We start from the raw sequence: 19892 nt of genomic DNA, 5'->3' as shown, positions 1-19892 counted from the left end.
CCTGCATTTCTGCCAAGCGGATGCTGGGGCGTCATTACCTGCTCGAGGTCTGTGAAAGGCAGCTTCAGCAAGTCCTCCATGAGGCCTGTCTCCTGGCAGACCTTGTACGTGTGCGTCAGGAGCTGCTCGACGTTCAGACTGGTGGAGTGCTGCCGCAGGAACGTCCAGGCCTCCACCATGTACCTGAAATAGTGTCCACAAGGCCCAGTGTTAGAAAAGCTGTTGGAGGCATTAAACATGAGTGATCGACCTACAGAATCGCAATGACACTCTGTATGTGTGATGCAGAAGTACTCTGAACTTTTCTTAAACACGCGTCATGGCATCATGACGTTTGCTGATCTCAAGGAGCAGAGTTTGTGTGAGGCAGCTCTGGATCATTAGTGGAGTGTGAGACAGGGAAGCACACAGCATACACGGGAGTGAGAAGACACAAACGAATGTGGCCTGGGGAGCAGACAAGGATCAGCGTGGTGTGGTGGAGAGAGCCAGGTCCTTACGGATGCGCAGCCAGTGGGAGAGCAGTGGAAGGAGTAGAGAGCAAAGACCTACACAAGCAACACTGTGTCTACGGGACGGCGACAGGCTGAGCTCAAAGAATATTCTGACTGATCCATAAGGAAGATCTGATGGAAGAACACGGGTTAAGTTAGGGAGTTTTAGACACCATGTGGGGACCGTGAGATGCTGGCTTCTGCGGGCAGTTAAGACATCAAACAAAGCAGTGTTTCTCATGACATACTGTTAAGTTAAAAAAAAAAAAAAGGCAAGCTTCAAACTGTATCAACAGTGACTATAATTATAAAAACTTAACCAATAAACAAAGCCTATAAATGTTTATGTGCTTATTTACTTAATTAGGTAACAAAATGTCTTGAAAGATAGACACCAGAACTGTCAGAATTTTTGGAGGGGCTGATAACTTTCAGGGCTGAAGTGGACGGTAGAATAAAAACATGGCAAGTACATATGAGTATCAGGGAAATGATTTTCTTAAAAAAATCATCTTTTATCTAATTCTAAGTTAACACACAATTTTGATTTCAATGGACATCATAAAAAAACTTTAGCTATGGTTACTGAAATAGTCACAAATACTGACATAAAGACTTGTTAATAAATAACACACATATAAGAAACACAGAATATATGAACAAAGTCACACCAATTAATATTCAGCATGAAAATGCATGGAAGGAAATTCTCGCAGCACCAACCCAGACTTCCTGTGGATACCAAGTTCCTCAGGGAAGAAAAGGGCTCCCTCTGCTGACAGGCCAGGCGGGGCCAGCTGTTCATTTTATTGTCTTGGGACTAGAGTATTTTAACATATTCTACAGGACTTACTAAGGTCAAGAACCCAAATAAGTAACACATTTACGAGTATCCCTAAAAATCTAGAATTGCCTTGTTCTTTACCCCATACCAGAACAGGCAGGAGAGTATGGTTGTTATAAACCTGAGTGTCTTAGGGGGTAATTTTTTTTCCTACATAAAGAATATGGGAGTATTAAAAAGAGCATAACATTTTTATAGATAGAAAAATAGATAAGAAGGATAATATATTACCATAAATTAAAAGGAAACCATATGAACATACGTATACATGAAGCAGTTATGACATAATCTCACTATCTGTTGAATCTGACATAGGACAGGTATATGGAACCTTCACCACACTATTCTAGTTTTGTGTAGTGTACACTGAAATCTTCTTTTAAAATGCTTTCACCAAAATAAATTTCAGATTAATCGACACCTAAAGGATAAAACAAAAACCATAAAAGTGGTAGCAAATACCATGAGAAAACTAAAAAATGACATTAAGGTGAAAAAAAAAACACAAAGCCAAATGAAAATACTGATAATTCTGACTTCATGATTTTCAGCATAGCAAAATCCATTCTAAAACAAAGTAAAAAAACAAATGACAAACAAGAGGAAAAAAAAAATCTCAGGATTAATATTTGTAACATAAAGAGCTCTAACAAGTTAGGAAGAATCATCTCAACCACACACAAAAAAACAATGGGCGGGTCATAAGCAGGAAATAGCATCTTTATGAAAATATTTTATTATGGTGAGACGAAACCTATTACTATTACCACCTTTACCCATCAGATGAATAAACAACTGAAGGGCACAGGTGATGGGGGTGAAGTGGCCTAACCCTCACGAGGGCTGTGTGCCGTGATCTATCAAAATGACAATTGTAAATGTCCCTTAACCCAGTAATTCCACTTTTAGGGTTTTATGTCTTACAAACTAAATCTGCACCTGAGCAAAATGTGTGGTTACTCACGGCAGTGGTTATAATGGCAACAGACTGGAAAACACCTAAATGTTCATGAAGGGGAGCTAGTTCGATAAATACAGACACATCACGAGGAACTACTACGCAACAGTCAACAATAGGGAAGCTCTTTTTGTCCTATTATGAAATCAAATCCAAATTAAATAGGAGAAAAATGTATACACTGCAGCAAGGCATAGATGTGCTGTTGTATTTTAAGTGTGTGTGTGTTGGGGGGGGGGCTGAAGGGTAAATGCTGCCAGAAACAAGCCTGGAGCTGCTCCCATCACTAATGTGCTGTGATCGGACTCCTACGAAGTTCTGGGGAAGGGAAAGCTCCCCAAGCAGCCTGTTATCGTGAGGGGCAAATTCTTCAGGAGAAGAACTGAGGAGATGAAGGTCATGGCGGGGGCGGGGCGGGGGGAAGACTGGCTGCGTCCCAGTAGCTTGAAGCCACATGGAGGGAGGTTCATTAAATGCCAGCAAGTGCTTTTCAAAAAGTGGGGGGAAGGGTTTTAAGTAGGGGTGGGAAGAAACACAGATCCATTTGCTTACATACGTTCACAACTTCTTAGGCAGGATACACGAGATTATTAATGCTGGGTACCAAGAAGCAGCACAGGAGGCTGGAAATTTGTGGTGTATCCTTTTGAACCTTTCTGAAGCATGTAAATATCTTACTATTGAAAAAAATAAACAAAAAACCAAATTCCTGACCCTCCTCTGCCCACCAGTCCATGGGAATTTTCCACTTTAAAGTATGATGCTGAGCAAATATACTAGTAAGAGTAAGACAGATTTATTTATGACTTATCAAATATTAATCTACCAGGAGAGTATACTTGAAGGCAAAGGGCAAACGATAATGTTTTTCCCCATTTCCCCTCCAGCAGGAGACACAGCTATCTCCAACTTCAAGCAAGGCTGTTCCACTGCCAACACTAACATAAATTTTAAAAAATAAGAAAGCCCCCAAATTCCCATTACTCTACTGCTTCCTATGGTAGAAAACCATGGTGGTGGGAAGGGCACTAGGAAAATTATTTCAACTGATAAAAGGCTAGACTAGTGTGTTGGCAGTAAAAGTCCTTTCATTAAGGAGTGCACAGGGGTTCTCGGTAATACAGCAGCAGAGACAGGAACGTACGTTCCTGTGTAAACATCAACATACTCCAAAAGTGTAACTTTCATATGCTCTAGGAAACAAAACTCCTCTGACTCACTTCGCTGCAGTGGTGTGAAACAGCCCCTGTACCGAGTCTGAACCCACATCATCTCAACAAACACCATTTTAGGTGGCCCTGTGGTTTTACTTCTCCGTGTCCTCTACAGGACACTTCAAGACTAGGTCACTGAGCCTTTACTTAAGACAAATCAGGTTTAGAAGTCATGCAGTAAATTTCTGTTATCGTAAACATTAATATATAATGTTCACTATAGCTAAAGGAGAGGGAATGAGGATCTAGCAAGCCAGAGAAATGTGTTGTGAATGAATCGAAGGACAATAGGATCATGGAGGAAAAACCAGCAACCTCTCAAAGGTTGTTTTTCCAAGGTTCCAACATGTTTTTTCGATGTAAGCATCAGTGATCAAGTACCACCTCTTCCAAGTCAGTAGAGTGAGCAGCTTATTTACAACTCAAAATAGTTTACATGCTGCCTGACTACCCAGTACTGGGACTCTTAATACATTTATTAAATCTCTATCACCACTAGCTTCTTTAAATTTTGTTTTGCTCTTATGTTCATTTCAGATTTATTCAGCTAGCCAAACACTTGTGGCTAATCCAAGTTATTTCATTTCAACAAGTACTTCCTAGTTGATTACTTTTGAGGACACACTGGCAATGTCCTATCTAGCCAACCCATTACCATACTACGTAACTCCTCTTCTTGCTGAAATTTGGAAATTCAACCTTCTCAGAAATACATTAAGAGAACAAAGAAAGCTGAACTTTCGGAGTGCTGGCACTGAAATGGCGTTGGTTCATAAACAACAACCTGGGGTGAGTAAAGCAACCAATTTCTAAAAATTATAAAAATGACCAACTAACAGAACCAACAAAAAAAAAAAAAAACAGTGAGTTGTATAAAACAGTTACAATCTAGTAAGAAGTATTAGTTCCAAGCAATTTCCCCAACTAATTAGGTTAACAAGAAAGCCCAGTAAACAGACCACTGTATTTCCAATCATGACGTTTAACTCGTCACAGCTTTCACTTATGACAAATAAAATAACTGCAGTAATATATATACTGCTATAATATAAATGGAAATATATCATGCTGATTAGAGAACATTAAAATATGGCAAAGGGAAGAAAAGCAATGTAAAGACAGGACCTGCTCAAATCTGGTTCAAGTATTTAAGATACAAAACCTGATTTTGCAACTCAATAGGATTTTATCCTTTCTATCTTTAGCTCCTTTTCAGCATACTCAAACCCCAACCGCCCACATGGGACACTGTCCACATTGCCAATTAGCAACAGATATAATTTTTGAGGCTCAGTTTGCTTTCCCCTTTTACTCAAGGGTACTCCTTCATCCTATTCCAGGATAAAAGGTTTTTTATGTTTTTCCTCACACTGACAGATGAAGAATCCTAAGAATATTATGTAATGCAACCAAAGCAAAATATTATATATTGCTGTTTCATCAATTCCACTTTATTTAACATATATAATCAAGAGTTTGATCGTATTTTCAAAACAGGGACTTACTTATTACAAAGCAAAACGGTGAGGTGAAGGGTAACATCATCACCGCTGGACACCGTTGGCTTCATCGTCTGAATGTATCTGAGGGCTTGTCTGTGCTCCCCCTGACTCATACAGGCCTGAATAATCTTTGAATGTTGCCACGACACAGGTTTCACAGTAGCTGGGTGAAACAGGAGATCCAAGCCACTCTGCAGAGGGACACGAAAACTGCTAAATGCAAATATAAATTTCCTGCACTTGGACAAAGTAACCAGCCTTTAAAGACAGGCAACACTGAAGCCACAAACAACAGTTTAAACATAACCTGTAAAGATCTACTTTAATCCACGGTATGTTTGATTTTAAATAAAAGCCTTATCAAAAGCCCCATTCTTCTGAGGCCTCGTTGGGCTATGATGTAAAATCTTTCCGCCACCATCATCATACATCAATGCCAAGCCCTGCCTTCTAACAGCAAGACACCAAACGTGTCTCTAACAGAACAATCGCTGTATTTGCACTATTAGTAATTATTTATTATTTATTTCCTTCTTTAGGCAGGATGGGACCTGGGGTCCTGAACTGTTTCATCTTTGTATTCCTGCTGCCTACGATAGAGCTTGGTAAAGGTCATAAGTGAACTGAGTCCGTAAATTACTCCAGAAGTAGACTGTATCGTATCTTTAATATCCCATTTAATCCAGCTATGTACTTCTTTCTGAAATTCTAACAGTTTATGAAAGTTTACATTCTAAGTGAACAGACTTACCCCATAGTCATTATGATCTATCAGCCAAAACCCTTGAATAAGTTTCACCTGGCCCCAAGGAATGGCAAAGGCAGTGGGAAATGATTCAATGCAAGTATCTGTTTTGTTTGGGAAGGAATACATAATATCAAGCAACAAATAAATGGTCTTTAAGAAAGAGGATTAAGGACAACAACAAGAAGAAAATCTCCTACATATATCTACTTATATTAGGTAGCAACAGACTAGAGCAGCAAAGAGGCTTGAAGAGACTGTTTAGGATTCTGTAAGACAAAATGGAAAACCAAGTGTGGTAATTTTATTAAATGCAGGTCCGGCCAGTCCTACAAGCAACTTCATTCACTCTCAACAGTAAGTACCACCACAAAAGAGATGAACAAAAAGTCCATTTTCTTCATGAAGTCAGTAGCTTATTAGCAAACTGAAGAGACAGATCTACAGACAAAATTCCAGTTATCAGCAAAACCTAACAGCTTAAGCAAACACATCATGTATCTTATAAATTATGAATGGAACTACATATTTTTTAAAAAAGATTTTATTTATTTATTTGACACAGGGAAGAGAGGAGAAGCAGACTCCCGCTGAGCAGGGAGCCTGATGCAGGACTCGATCCTAGGACTCCGGGATCATGACCTGAGCCAAAGGCAGACGCTTAATCGACTAAGCCACCCAGCTCCCTGGAACTACGTTTTTTAAATTACGAAACTGACCAGCAGTACAAAAATATCATTGCAAATACCACTGGGTTCAGACCCGATGCCTAAGGTAATACTAAACTAACTTATCATGTATTCATATTGAACACAGAAGTTAACCTCATTAAGGAAGACCATTTAATGCTTGGGTGTCTCCGTGGGTTAAACATCTGCCTCTAGCTCAGGTCACGATCTCAGGGTCCTGGGATCGAGTCCCATGTCGGGCTCCCTGCTCAGTGGGGAGCCTGCTTCTCCCTCTGCCTGCCGCTCTCCCTGCTTGTGCTCGCTCTGACAAATAAATAAATAAAATCTTAAAAAAGAAAAGAAAAGAAAAGAAAGACCATTTGGCCAGCAATGTTTCAGAACTGCTGTTGGTAACTCTGATGTCCTGTACACACACAAGAATCTGATGAGAGCTGTGGATCCTATCCCTAGAAAATTAAACCTAAAACTAAATTCTGCATAGTTTCAGGTTTGCCATAGACCATCTGAACCCAACCAACAGACCCTAGGTTAACCTTCCTTTAAAAAAAACTGCAAATGTGCAACCGAGATTAGATTAAATTAGTGCGAGGTTCCTATTACTCTCATATTTTATGTCGGTGATACATGAATTATTTGACAGTGTTTTAAAGGATACAATAGCATGTTTGCTTGTTTCAGTGACGTTGTCCAGTAGGTATATGTCAAGCAGTGCCTGTAAAAGGGATAAAAAATTCAGTGTGTTTTATATGTTTGTTCATTCATGCTCCCCATTTTCCCCAAGCCTGTGCCGGGCGGGAACGATACCGCTAATCATGTCCCCCCCCACCCCTGGCAACACTGTAGGGTCTTCATGGGGGAGCGTGTGGTCACGAACATACGTGCAGACTAGACGGAGGGTATTTTCCCGTGCCTCCTTCATCGCGCTTCCACAACCTCTCAATGCCGTCTCCTAACTGAGACACCATTTCGTCAATCATCAAGCAATCAGGGCTCCACTTCCCTCTGCAGAAAGGGTGACATTCGCGATTATTCGTTATTCGTGTTAATTCCAAACTCTTACTGATCTCCACAATCAAAAGGAGAAGAGAGTTGAGAGTAGGACCCCAGTTAGCATCACGTGAAGTCCAGTCACCAATAAGAATTAGATGAGCCCTGCAGAAGCCTCAGGCTTGGTCATTAGCAAGCCCATGTGCATAGGTCAGGTCCCCGGGGAGAGCACAGTCCAGCCGCCAGATTCCTGAGGCGACACTTGGTTTTACCTTCTGGACCTTCTTGGGCATTTGCCCAAGAGCATGGCAGCCAGTCGGGTATAAATACGCTACAGTTCAAAGTCAAAAAGCTATGATTTCCCTTTCACCACCTAAGTCTTCTGACCCAGTGATTCCTTCAAAAACGTATCACTGAGCACCTACACGGTGGTCAGCAGATACTGTCCCTGCCTCCTCATCTACTAACCACCAGGGCGGCAGCAGTTCCTACTTCCCGAGTCAGGCACCGCACCCACCGCTCCGTCTTTATTTCTATGGACTGCGTAATTTATGTGACCCAAGCAGGACTAGAAAGCTTAGCAAACCCGTTCAGGGACACACACTTAGGAAATAACACATCTATAATTTTAAAATATGCCTGATAGGGCGCCTGGGTGGCTCTGACGAGTAAGCATCCAACTCCTGATTTTGGCTAGGGTCATGATCTGAGGGTTGTGAGATGGAGCCCTGCGTCGGGCTCTGCACTCAGCAGGGAGACTGCTTCAGAGTCTCTCTCTCCTCCTCCCTCTGCTTGCGCGCACACTCTCTCTCTCTCAAATAAATAAAATCTTTAAAAAATAAATAATGCCTAATAAATCTGCCAAGTCTGTGCTCAGTCTCCGAGATTATTTCTTCTAAAGCACCGGACCCCAAACTTGCCACACACCAAACTATAGCCAGCACGGCCTTTTAACGTACTGATTTCTGGGGGATTCTGACAACATGCCTGATGTCCATGTTCGTGAACCACTGCTGTCAATGCTGCATGCTGTTCTACAAGCATCAATTCCCACCTGAGGAAGACGACTAATCCCTGCTCTTTCTTCTATTATCTCTGCTTCTTTATTTCAAAGGAACCAATGAAGTTAACATTGATGTATTTTATTTATTTTTATTTTAAAAAGGAGAATTAGAGGAATTAAAACAAAGAAAACAAGAAAACAGTGGTTGAAGGGCCTGAAATGCAACTGTTAACGGAAAGAACGTAAAAAGCCTAACTGGTGGTATGCCTCATGGTTTTCTGATGAACTGGAGCTCTTAGTCCTTTTCTGAATAAGAATCCTCAGGAAAAATACATGCTTAAGTGACAGAATCTCCTCTAATAAATCAACTGTGGTAACTACTCTTAATTAGGAAATACTGAGTAGCCACACTCAACTTAGGGTAACCATTAGGTCAAGGCAAACAGGCAAACGTTACAACTAAAATAATAATGCTGGTAACAAATTCTGTCACTTTACTTAAGAATTCCACGCATTTCATCTTTCTGCAGCATGATGAATTCTGTTCTGCGAAAGTGAGGATTTCTTAAAAAAGTAACTTTGAAGAGGTTTTGGAAGGTTCTGTAAGGTACCTTGCCAGACGCTCACACTTCTGTCGACGACTGGTATAGTAGTTCTGAATTACAGGGTAGTTGTAGTACAACCTGGACAACTGCACGGCATCATCTAGAATTTTTTAAGAGTCGGGAAAAAGGTCACTAATACTTCTGAAATATCTCAACAATACCTAAGGTCACCCACATTAATATTTTACTATAATTGCATGATGTTGTTTGGTCTGCAGGCTTCCTAAATTTAATAAATACACACCCCTTTATTAACAGATACACAAACGAGAAAACAGAGTCTCTCACAACAGTCGGTAAAAACAAGGATGCTGGCCTAAAACTCTGGAAAAGCTATTCCAGAAATGATTCTACCCCCTTAATCCTTAATCACTTCCTTAATTTCAAATGATAATTAGAAAGCAAGCAGTATTCACTATTTAAGTAAAAATCAAAGAGAATAATGAAAAAGTAAGTTTAACGGCAATTAGCAAAGGGACAGAAGTGCTTCTCAATAGAATGTAACGTATGCCCTGGAAATGCAAGAAGTTAAGGACTTAGAAGTGTTCTACATAAGCAGAGCAAAAGTCAAATTCCCTAATTCTTGGTATTGGCACAAATTATTAGATGAAAAGAGGTATTCAACTGATGGCAAATAATCTCGGTTAATGAGCATATTAAAAGAACTCTTAAGGAGAAAAAGATCGGCAAACTAGATTATAAAACCCACAGTTGAATGGGTCTAATTTATAGCTGATGGTATCATTGAACCCTTTTTCAGAAGCATGTTTTGTTAAATATTCTTTCCTGTTATTCAGCCCAATATGCATGTATGGAATGGATGCACGTGCATCGGGTGTGGGGCAGGAAACTAGAGCTACAAAGTGAGAAAGAATATAAGACTAGAAGAAAACCTAAGAGGGATGGGGGAAGAAAGGAAATCCGAAAATGAGAAACCCCCAATGATACAGATTTGAGAATGTTTCCATTAATATCTACAGATTAAGTAAATGTTTTACCTAGGCCCTCCGGTAAGAGCCCAGAATGACAGAACCAAAGCACCACTTGTGTGTACTGGCAGATGAGCCGGGTAACCAGGCACTTTTTGTGCAAGTCCATGAGGCCTGTGAGGATGAAACACCAGTTGTGTAACATTCAATTTATCAACGACACATGAAAAATCAAGACCCTGGACAGTTCCCAAAATCGAATTATTTGGTGACTTTTAACAGTACTATGTGTATTTTTAAACACACTTAGCCTGAACAAATAACCTCCAAAATGCTGAAGTAACTTACTAAGTAGGTATTTTAGGTAAATATGCTTCCGCCTAAGCTACATTTCCATTTAGCTAGTTTCAGAAGTCAAATGTAGACATTAACCCACAAACTAGCACAGTAATAGATTAATATAAGTTGTTCAAACCGGGCCTTTAAGTGAAACTGCCTATTTTGTTTAAATGGCAAAACAGAGACAAACACTTACAATGGCTTCTGTGAATAAAAACTTACGTATACTTTCAGAGTGTGAAACCCTACTGGAAGTACGTGTGCTACCTTCACAGGCAGTTTAACCCGCAAATTTCCCAAGCTTGCTTCAGCATGGGCTCATGGCATATCTAGTACATTCTCTAGTTTCCCTTTAAAAAGTTAAAATTAAAAAGGCCTCTTTGCACTTTGCACAGTAATGCATCTAAGACATGGAGGTTTACTGTTTCCAGAAGTAAAATTTAAATAAAAACTCATTCATATCACATAAAGAGCACACCTCTCTCCGTGATCTCTTGGGCCTCTGTGGTAAAGCAGTTTAAGACGGAATTAAGGTTGCTGAGGAGCAAGAAGCACTGCTGGAGCGCCTGCATGGTCTGCGGGTCGGTGAAACGACACGAGCCATCAAATAACGGCGTACCTTCCGGGACGAAACACTAGGTTAGTCCTGACACGATAAATCTGAATTGGTTACAGTCATAAATGCAAAATTTCTCCAACTCCTATTAACTACAGAATTAGACTATACGTTATGAGATTTACAAAAACATGGTGGAAATGGCAAATAACCTCAAGAAACCAAGAAGGGACAAATACAAATCCCCATCCTAGTTTTTTAAGATGCAGAACGAGGTAAACAATGTGAGCAGAGAAAGGGGCCATGGAGTCCACTTCAGGCTGACTAGAAATGAGGTCTATTCATTAAATGCTTCTCCCTCAAACAAAAATCTTTCATACCAGATCTTTTATGTGCTATGGTGTCTTGTGATGATTTTATAAGAGCACTTTTTCCACCCTCAGCCTTCAAAAGTGAGACATTAAAAATTAAGACCCAGATAAAGACTTATTATAATAAAATTGCATGCTTGTTACAATTCATTGTAGACTTGGCTGTCTTTTCATTTAAACTCAACAATGAGTTTACAAATTCATTTTTCAGGAAAAAATGGGTATTTTAGTTGCTACTGGTTACGTCTTTTAGATAAAATTTAATCACATCAACATTTAATGGGTAATTAGAAACCAGAAAACATAATCAGAAATCCTTCCTCAATCAAATGGATTTGTTTTACTTCCAATACATTTAAAATACTATGCTTTGAATTTTAATTACATTTAGGTTTTTTTAAAAAAAAAAACTCCATTAACCAGTAACGAAGCTCAAGGCAGCAAGAGTGGCTGAGTTACCAGGTTCCAACCCGAAGTACCACATTATGCTCAAAGTATAACAAAGGCATACAATTTATGAACTGATCTGAATTTTTTTCTTTACTTACATGAATTACATTACCAGGCCTGAAAATATTTTCCACTCAAAAAAATACATTTTTTTTTTTGCCCTGACTCTGAATTACCAGGTGTTTGTTTCTGACTTCAACTGTATTAAGTGATTAAATATTTAAAATTATTTCATTTTTATAAGTTTCATAAGTATGGCCTAAAAATACCACAGAACCCCATGTCTATAGTAGTAGAAGGGGAATAACTGATTTAAAAAGTCCATTTATTCATCCATCATTGACACAATGATAGAAATAACAAAAACATATACTTCTAAATAAACTTATACTTTCATGTACAGGGCAATCACATATTATACCCTGATTATTTCTGCACATAATGGGTTTTGATATTTATAGACACCTCAAGACTCAAAGTGGACCCGACAGATGAGTAAGTAAGACTGTCAAGAAGAAAAATGACTTTGAATGACTGATAATGACATCTGCTAAGTAGAAGACAGCGGTGATGAATTTTTGCCCTCCTCTTCAGCTTTTTTATAGTCATAAATATTTTAAATAGAAAATGAGTAAGTAGGGGAGCTTCTGAGGTCAACTGCCATACTCTCCTGACTCCATCATCAGCAAACTTCATAAATTAATCTCTTAAGATCAAAGATAGGGTACAGTTCTGAAACCTGGTACTGTAGACATATTAATATGTTGCCCATTTAACAATCTACTGCAAAATCTCGCTCAAAAAATAATTCTGTCAGGGCGCCTGACTGGCTCAGTGGTGGAGCAGGTGACTCTTAATCTTGAGGTTATAAGTTTGAGCCCCACGCAAGGTGTAGCAATCACTTAAATAAAATCTTTAAAAAACAAACAAAAATAACACAATTTTGCCACCCCAATATTAAAAGAAATGGTTTTCTTCTGAGACTTCTTTCTTTCTTTCTTTATTTTTTTTGAGACTTCTTTAAAGAGTTTACAACTTCAGGGGCACCTGGGTGGCTCAGTCGGTTAAGCATCTGCCTTTGGCTCAGGTCATGATCTCAGGTCATGATCAAGCCCCACATCGGGCTCCCTGCTCAGCAGGGAGGCTGCTTCTCCCTCTGCCTCTGCTGCTCCTCCCTAAGGCTCATGCTCTCTCGCTCTCTCAAATAAAATAAAATCTTAAAAAAGTTTACAACTTCAAAATGATTAAAATTGTCATGTGCTTAAAACATAGACCAAGGTTAATTTTTTATTACAATACTTACACAGTCTGTCAAATTCCTCTTTTGTAAAAACCACTTTATTCCATGTCCATTCAAGAACAAAGCGCAGATTAGCCGCAGAATTTGGTTGTTCTTATTTGTAAATATCAATGAAAAAAAAAAAAAGAATTCTCAATTACAAACAAAAAATTAGTAACTTCAGTGGGGAACCCTGACAGAGACCACGCTGATCAAGTGAGCAATGTGAACATCAACACTAACAGAAACAAACTGGTACGAAAACACAGCAAAGAGCACATCATTTTATGTAGCACTGCTGTGAAAAATGTAAAATCTGAATCTAATCATGAGGAAAGGTTAAACACACACACATTGAAAAACTGTCTGCAGAATGACAGGCTTAACTCCTCTTTAAAAACACCAATTTCTTGAAAGATAAAAGCCTAGGAATCACATGAGATTAAGAGATTAAAGGGACATTAAAAACTAAACACAAAGTATATTCTGGATTACATTCTGGATTCCCTATCCCTATAAATGCTACCAAGGGCATTACTGGCATGATTAGTAGATTCCAGTAAGGTCTGAGATCAGATAATAGCATATTCAATGCTTCTCCTGATTTGTCTAAGTACACAGTGGTTTTGTAATGACTGTTCTTGTTCTTGGAAAGAATACTGATAATACAAGTAGAGAAACGTTGATGTCCTCAACTTATTCTCAAATGACTTAACAAAAATAATGTGGGTGTTGAGTGTGTGTTTTTAAAGAGGGGGACACACAACAGCTGGGATGAATCCCAGAGAATTCTGCCAAAGAGTCGATCCCTAAGGTTACATACTATATCATTTCATTTTGGAACCTTTTTGCAATGACAAAATTACGTAAGTAGAGAATAAACTGGTGGCTCCCGGGCGTTAGAGGTGGGAGGAGGTAGGTGTGGCTATAAACTATAAAAAGGACAACATAGGGATCCTGACTGAGATACTGTTTTGCGGGGGAAAGGTGGTGATAAAAGGGTACACAGGATCTCTCTACATAATGTCTTAAAATAGCAATGTGAACCTATAATTATCTCAAAATAAAGTTTAACTAAACCCCCCAACGAATTAATCATTTAAACAATTTAAAATACAAAAGTAATTTTTTATTCATTAAAAACTATAATCTTACCTTCTTTTGTCCACTTTTTGATACATCCAGTCAAAAGGCCCAGGCAACTTGTGTGGATCGCTGCTGACAATATAGCTTCTAACTGTTCTTCCTGAACCGTGCATTAAAAAAAGAAGGAAAAAGAGTAAGAAATGAAGATAAAGGATATCTGATCACAGACTCAGAGACAGCAAGTTCTAGAAGAATACAAACATTTAGGGGCACCTGGGTGGTTCATTTGGTTAAGCATCCAACTGTTGATTCTGGCTCAGGTCATGATCTCAGGGTCCTGGAATCGGGACCCACAGGGGCTCTGTGCTCAGCAGGGAGTCTGCTTGAGGATTCTCTCTCCCTATGCCCCTCCCCCAAATGCACTCTCTCTAAAATAAACAAATCTTAAAAAAAAGAATACAAACATTTCAAGGGTTAAAAAAAAAAACATTTCAGGGGCGCCTGGGTGGCCTAGTCGCTGGGCGTCTGCCTTCAGTTCAGGCCATGGTCCCAGAGTCCTGGGATCGTGCCCCACATCGGGCTCCCTGCTCGGCGGGAAGCCTGCTTGTCCCTCTCCCACTACCCCTGCTTGTGTTCCCTCTCGCTCTCTCTGTCAAATAAATAAATAAAAAATCTTAAAAAAAAAAAAACATTTCATGACTCACTAGGTGGCTATAAACACAAACACAGACAATAACAAGCATTGGTGGTGACATGGAGTAACAAATCCTCATACACTGATGGTGGGAATGTAAAATGGTAAAGCCACTTTGGGAAACTTAAATACTGAGTTAAATATGACCCAGCCAACTCCACACCCAAAAGAAATGAAAACATATGCCCACACCAAAACTCTACATGGAACAACATTATTCATAATAGCCCCAAAATGGAAACAAGCCAAATGCCCATCAACGAAAGAATGGATAAATGAACTGTGGTATGCTCCTTATACAGACGTTATGTGACACAGACATTAAACGGGACGAGGGACTGATGCGTGCTACCACACAAATCAACTGTGGATTCATATAAGGAACAAGGAAGTCTATGAAGACTGAAAGCAGAGCAATGGTTATCAAAAGCCAGGGCGTGGGGGGGAGAATATGGGGGTTTTGTGGGGGTGATAAAAATGTTCTCAAACTGAATGTGGGGATAGGTGCACAATTCCATGGATTTATTAAAACCCACTGAATTAGACACTGTAAGCAGGTGACTGTAAGTAAGATACAGCCATGTCTTAGTTAAGTCTGTTACTTAAAATCATTATAAATCACTATGAATATCAAAGAAATCTATGAATGGCATAGAAATAGATCAGATTAATGGGAAGAAATAAAAATCCAGAAACAGAACCCAGTACACACAGACAAAGGAAATCAAATAAATGTGGTATCTCAGTAACATGAGCAAAGGATATTCTGCGTTCTATTTTATAAGTGGTGTAGCACGGCTGGACTCATCATCATCCGGGAGAAAGAAAATCAACCTTTACCTGATGTGATACACAAAGATGAACTGAACCCTTAAATGATAAAGAAACATTTAAGTGTTAGACTTTTTAAGCTAGAGCTACAAAATACATCTGACTACAAAAATACTAATTTGTATGTAGCAAAAGATACCATAAAACAAATCAAGAGGAAAACAGTAGGGGGAGGATCTAGAAGATTTACGACAAAAAGGGTAAATATGTATGCTAAAGAATTTCCATAGATAACCCAGTAAAAAAAGGGTAAGCCCTATAAATACGTAATTAACAGAATACTGACCAGTCAATAAAAATATGAAATTGCATCTGTATCATCCTTTTCATGTATATGAAGAAGGGATATATAAAGAAATGCATGAAAGAAAAGTGTAAAGTCCATACACCATGTATACAAACAAATGATTACAAAGTGGACACTGATAAGACCCCACCCAGGTTTAGATTGAGAATATTTTGGCAGTAACCTGGAAGCTGTGTCTGCTCTGACCTGACCAAAAGCAAATCCCACCCTCCCCTCCCATCTCCCATGGCAACCACGACCCCTTTCCGGCCTTCTGAAGTCATCACTTTCTTGCTTTCACTCTACATGTGCATCACTAAAGAATACAGTTTAACTTGGCCTGTTCTAGGAATGGAGTTTAAAAAATAAAGAGAAAGGTACACGAAGAATGGTTAACAAAATGCCAATACTTATATGCCTCCATACACTTTAGCCAGTTTTCTAAATCCAAATTATTCATGTATTATTGATGTAATTGGGAAAAAACCTAAACAGGTTGAATTACCAGGTTTAATCACAGAAAACACTAAATGCTGTTTTATTCACGTGGCTGAATTACAGGTAATTTTTTCTTGTTTCACATTTTTAAGATATTATCGCTTTAAATAAATTTGACGGTATGTAATCAGAAAAAAATAATCTGTACTAAATTCCTTAAAAGTGAGAAAGTTAAATGGAGCACTTGGAGCACCCAAGGCCCTGAGGACGAGGATGAGCAGTGAGTTCTCTGTCGTCAGAAGCTGAAGCACAAGGCGGGAAAGGCAGTTCCAGTCCCTGACGGGAGGATGGGCAGGGCCACTGGGGCCAAAGTTTCCTAAGGTCTTTCAATGAACCCAATCAAGAGCTGCAGAAAGCCATCTTGAATTTGGTGCTTGTTCTTTTTCTCCTTGTCTTCTTGAGGGCAGAGGAAAGGACACCACAAAACAGACAAAAGACTGATCAAAGGTGTCCTCTGAATGTATATGGTTGGAAATCAACAGCCCAGAGTTAGATGACGCTGTTTCATCAAACCCTCAACAGTATTCCTGGGCCATTAGACAGAAAGAATAGATCTCTTCTGTACAACCTATTAGCAATTCTTCCATAACTCTCACAAGGTAGATGGGTTAAAAAGACCGTATTACTCACAATGAACAAAAGAAACCTCAGTAACTGCTTTTAGTCTTTTCTGAACAAAAGAAAATTGTTACCTGTGGATAAAGATGGAACATCATGCACAGCCATTTACTTCCTGCCTCCGGATCATCATCAGACCCCAGTGAATAATCGTAAAGAGCAGAGATAGGTATCAATCAGCGAGGGCAAGGAAAAGAGAAGGCATCATGGGGTAAGACAGCTCAACAAAATCCGTGAACAGCAGTCATGAGGAAAGGTGACAGACTCAGCAGTGTGAGGGAAACCACGTTCTTAGGTCCTCACAGAGGGGAGCTACAGATGAGAATGGAATTGGGTTAGCTCTCTGAGCCCTCAGGCTAAGTCCTTGGAGAAACCAGGTACAGAGGAAAGTGGGGGACAAGAGTGGTCAGACCCGGGGCTGAAAACAGGCAACTGGTGGACACTTAGTCTATGGAACAGCCAGTCACTGATCCCACAGCGAAGAACCACGGATGCCTGCCTCACAGATCTTTGGAAAAATGGGATGGTCCCAAACAAAGTGTGGGCTTTCTCCACTGTAATGGTGCACGTCCCATCTACTATCCCCAAGAAAAGGACGCCTCTACATGAACTATACCCACGCAAAAGAGAGCGTATCATCTGGTACTGACCCACTTTATATACTAACAGATGACCAAGGGCCACCAAACACGTAAGGAGAGCCACTGGCATCAAAGAGACTAAAGGAAGAAAACCAACTGCAGAGGAAACAGAGCTGATGCAGAGAACCAAGTAAGACTAAACACACACGGACAGGAGCTGGTTCATCCATAAAACAGAATACTATGAACAAAAGACTGATCAAAGAAAAAGTACTCCAAAAATTTTAAATGAGGGTCAAATCTTTAAAAAGCTAATAGGAAGACGGGGAGATGATGAAGAAATCTCCTCAAAAATAGAACCAGAGGCAAAGGCGACAAAACGCTGGGCAACGAAGGTAATCTAACAGAAGGTCACACCCTTCGTCTAAAGAGGCTCCACAAAGAGCAAGAAGAAACTGAGAAGAAAAAATTAAGCTTGTGTGAGACTAGGCAAGGTTTTGTTTTGTTTTTTAAAGGCCACTTGGACATTCCAGGAAAAAACAAGCTACATAACAAGAACATTAACACTGATCATGACATGACCATGTGGTAAACACAGATACAAAAATATAAAAGGAGGGGAAACGAGGAGAGGAAATCTCCCAATGATAATAGAATTGAATATTTCTCTTCACTCCATGAAATTAAGTATTAAAATCCAACCATAAGTGTTAAACCACCAGTGGCAATATTTATATTCCTTTGGATGTTTAAAAGGCTCTTTTTCCAGCAATTCATTATGTTTCACAACTGTAATTTTTAAATAACTTTATCCAAACACTACCTGGGGAGAGTTAACATTTTCTTTCTCCATGGGAAAATGGAGCTTACTTCATTCTAGCATATTTTACTAACAAATAATGAGTTAAAATAGAGGTGAATCACAAGCTGTCCCCAGGCAACACTGTTTACTGCTAGAATGTCTCCTGGCAGGTAAATTGTACTGGGACCAGGAAAACCGTGAATGGATTATAAACCTCCACTCGGAAGTTAAGGTTCTGGTTTCCATGAGTTGAGTCTGACTTCGAGAACCAACGGCCCTGTTTTGCAGGAACCTCGAATCTTCTCACATGCTCTCAGAAGATACTGGTTTCTATAAAACACTGCATCAGAATCACAGCAAGGGCTTTTTTTAAAGATTTATTGAGAGACAGAGAGTGTGAGCACAAGCAGGCAGAGGGGCTGAGGGAAAGGGAGAAGCAGAGTCCCCGCTGAGCAGGGAGCCCCATGCCGGGCTCGATCCCAGGACCCCGGGATCATGACCTGAGCTGAAATGAAGAGTCAGATACTTAACCGACTGCGCCACCCAGGCACCCCCTACATCAAGGGCTTATTAAAACACTGAGTGCTGGGCTCCACTCCTAGAATTTCTGATTAAACAGCGCTATGATAGAAACCACGAACAAGTTGCCAGTGACGCTCATGCCAGTGATCACATGTTTTTGTTCTAGACCATGAGATCTACCTAAGTCAAGATGATTTCCACTCAGAGGTCTCATTTCCTTGCACCCATGCAGTTCCCACAGGGGCTGGAAAATGGCCCCAGGCCTGTTATAATAGCTTCTACTCATGACATGCCATGATGGGCCTCCTGTCCTATATCCTTCTATACAGCTAAGTGAACCTGGTGCCAAGTTATGGCCTACTAAGTCCTGGGAGTATATATTTTAAGCCAAACCCAGGACCATAGCTAGTGATCATGCAGAGTGCATCTACTGAGTCTACTTTTGCAAAAATTATCTAGTAGACTTTTATTATAATAGAAAGCTAATAAAATAGTTCAAAAGAAACAACAGCGTTAGAAATCATCTCACCTGACTTAAACTGGAAGGGTGAGTATCAGTAAGTCTCGGTGACAGAAGGCCAGCCATAAGACATCTATTATAGCCATCAGGTATGAATTCACTGAGAGATGCTCCTGATTTCTTTAAAAATCTCAAAGTCTGTAAAGATCGATGAATAAATATCAATACACAATTTCAAATAATCAAATTTAAGAATAATAAACTTATCACCCTACTATCCCCAAGAATATACTTATACTTAATATTTTGAGAATAAAGCTAAAGGACAGGGAATAGAAATTGTAAGACTCCATTTTTACACCTCTTGCAAGGAAAAGGGTTTATAGGTTCTTGAGCTAAACCAATGCTTGCTAGTTATAAATAATATTACTGATAAGGGTACTTTGGGTGGCTTTTTGTTTTTATGACGGGTAAGCCTATTACCTTCTCCAAAGCCGACAGACCTGGTGACAGATCTTAATGAACACACACACACACACACACACACAC

The 19892-nt window shown here is 39.6% G+C and overlaps 1 protein-coding gene across 5 annotated transcripts in view; it reads right to left on the bottom strand.

Moving 5' to 3' along the window:
* The window catches only part of AHCTF1 (AT-hook containing transcription factor 1), a 77694-nt gene that overhangs the window by 23977 nt on the left and 33825 nt on the right, over positions 1 to 19892 (bottom strand). For all 5 annotated transcript variants that reach the window (XM_073899885.1, XM_025878097.2, XM_073899886.1 and 2 more), the window contains 11 exons: positions 19413 to 19541; positions 14121 to 14211; positions 12990 to 13079; positions 10788 to 10928; positions 10040 to 10144; positions 9048 to 9141; positions 7325 to 7448; positions 7102 to 7158; positions 5764 to 5910; positions 5016 to 5203; positions 39 to 183 (listed from right to left, as the gene is read on the bottom strand). In XM_073899885.1, the coding sequence (XP_073755986.1) occupies positions 39 to 183; positions 5016 to 5203; positions 5764 to 5910; positions 7102 to 7158; positions 7325 to 7448; positions 9048 to 9141; positions 10040 to 10144; positions 10788 to 10928; positions 12990 to 13079; positions 14121 to 14211; positions 19413 to 19541 (1311 nt within the window). The remainder of the gene's footprint in view (positions 1 to 38; positions 184 to 5015; positions 5204 to 5763; positions 5911 to 7101; positions 7159 to 7324; positions 7449 to 9047; positions 9142 to 10039; positions 10145 to 10787; positions 10929 to 12989; positions 13080 to 14120; positions 14212 to 19412; positions 19542 to 19892) is intronic.

This window comes from Callorhinus ursinus, unplaced genomic scaffold (assembly GCF_003265705.2).
Source record: "Callorhinus ursinus isolate GAN/ISIS: 27379988/994484 unplaced genomic scaffold, GSC_fseal_2.0 scaffold13, whole genome shotgun sequence".
Taxonomy (NCBI): Eukaryota; Metazoa; Chordata; class Mammalia; order Carnivora; family Otariidae; genus Callorhinus; species Callorhinus ursinus.
Note: the sequence above shows the minus strand (reverse complement) of the source record. Positions and strands in the feature narration are given on the sequence as shown.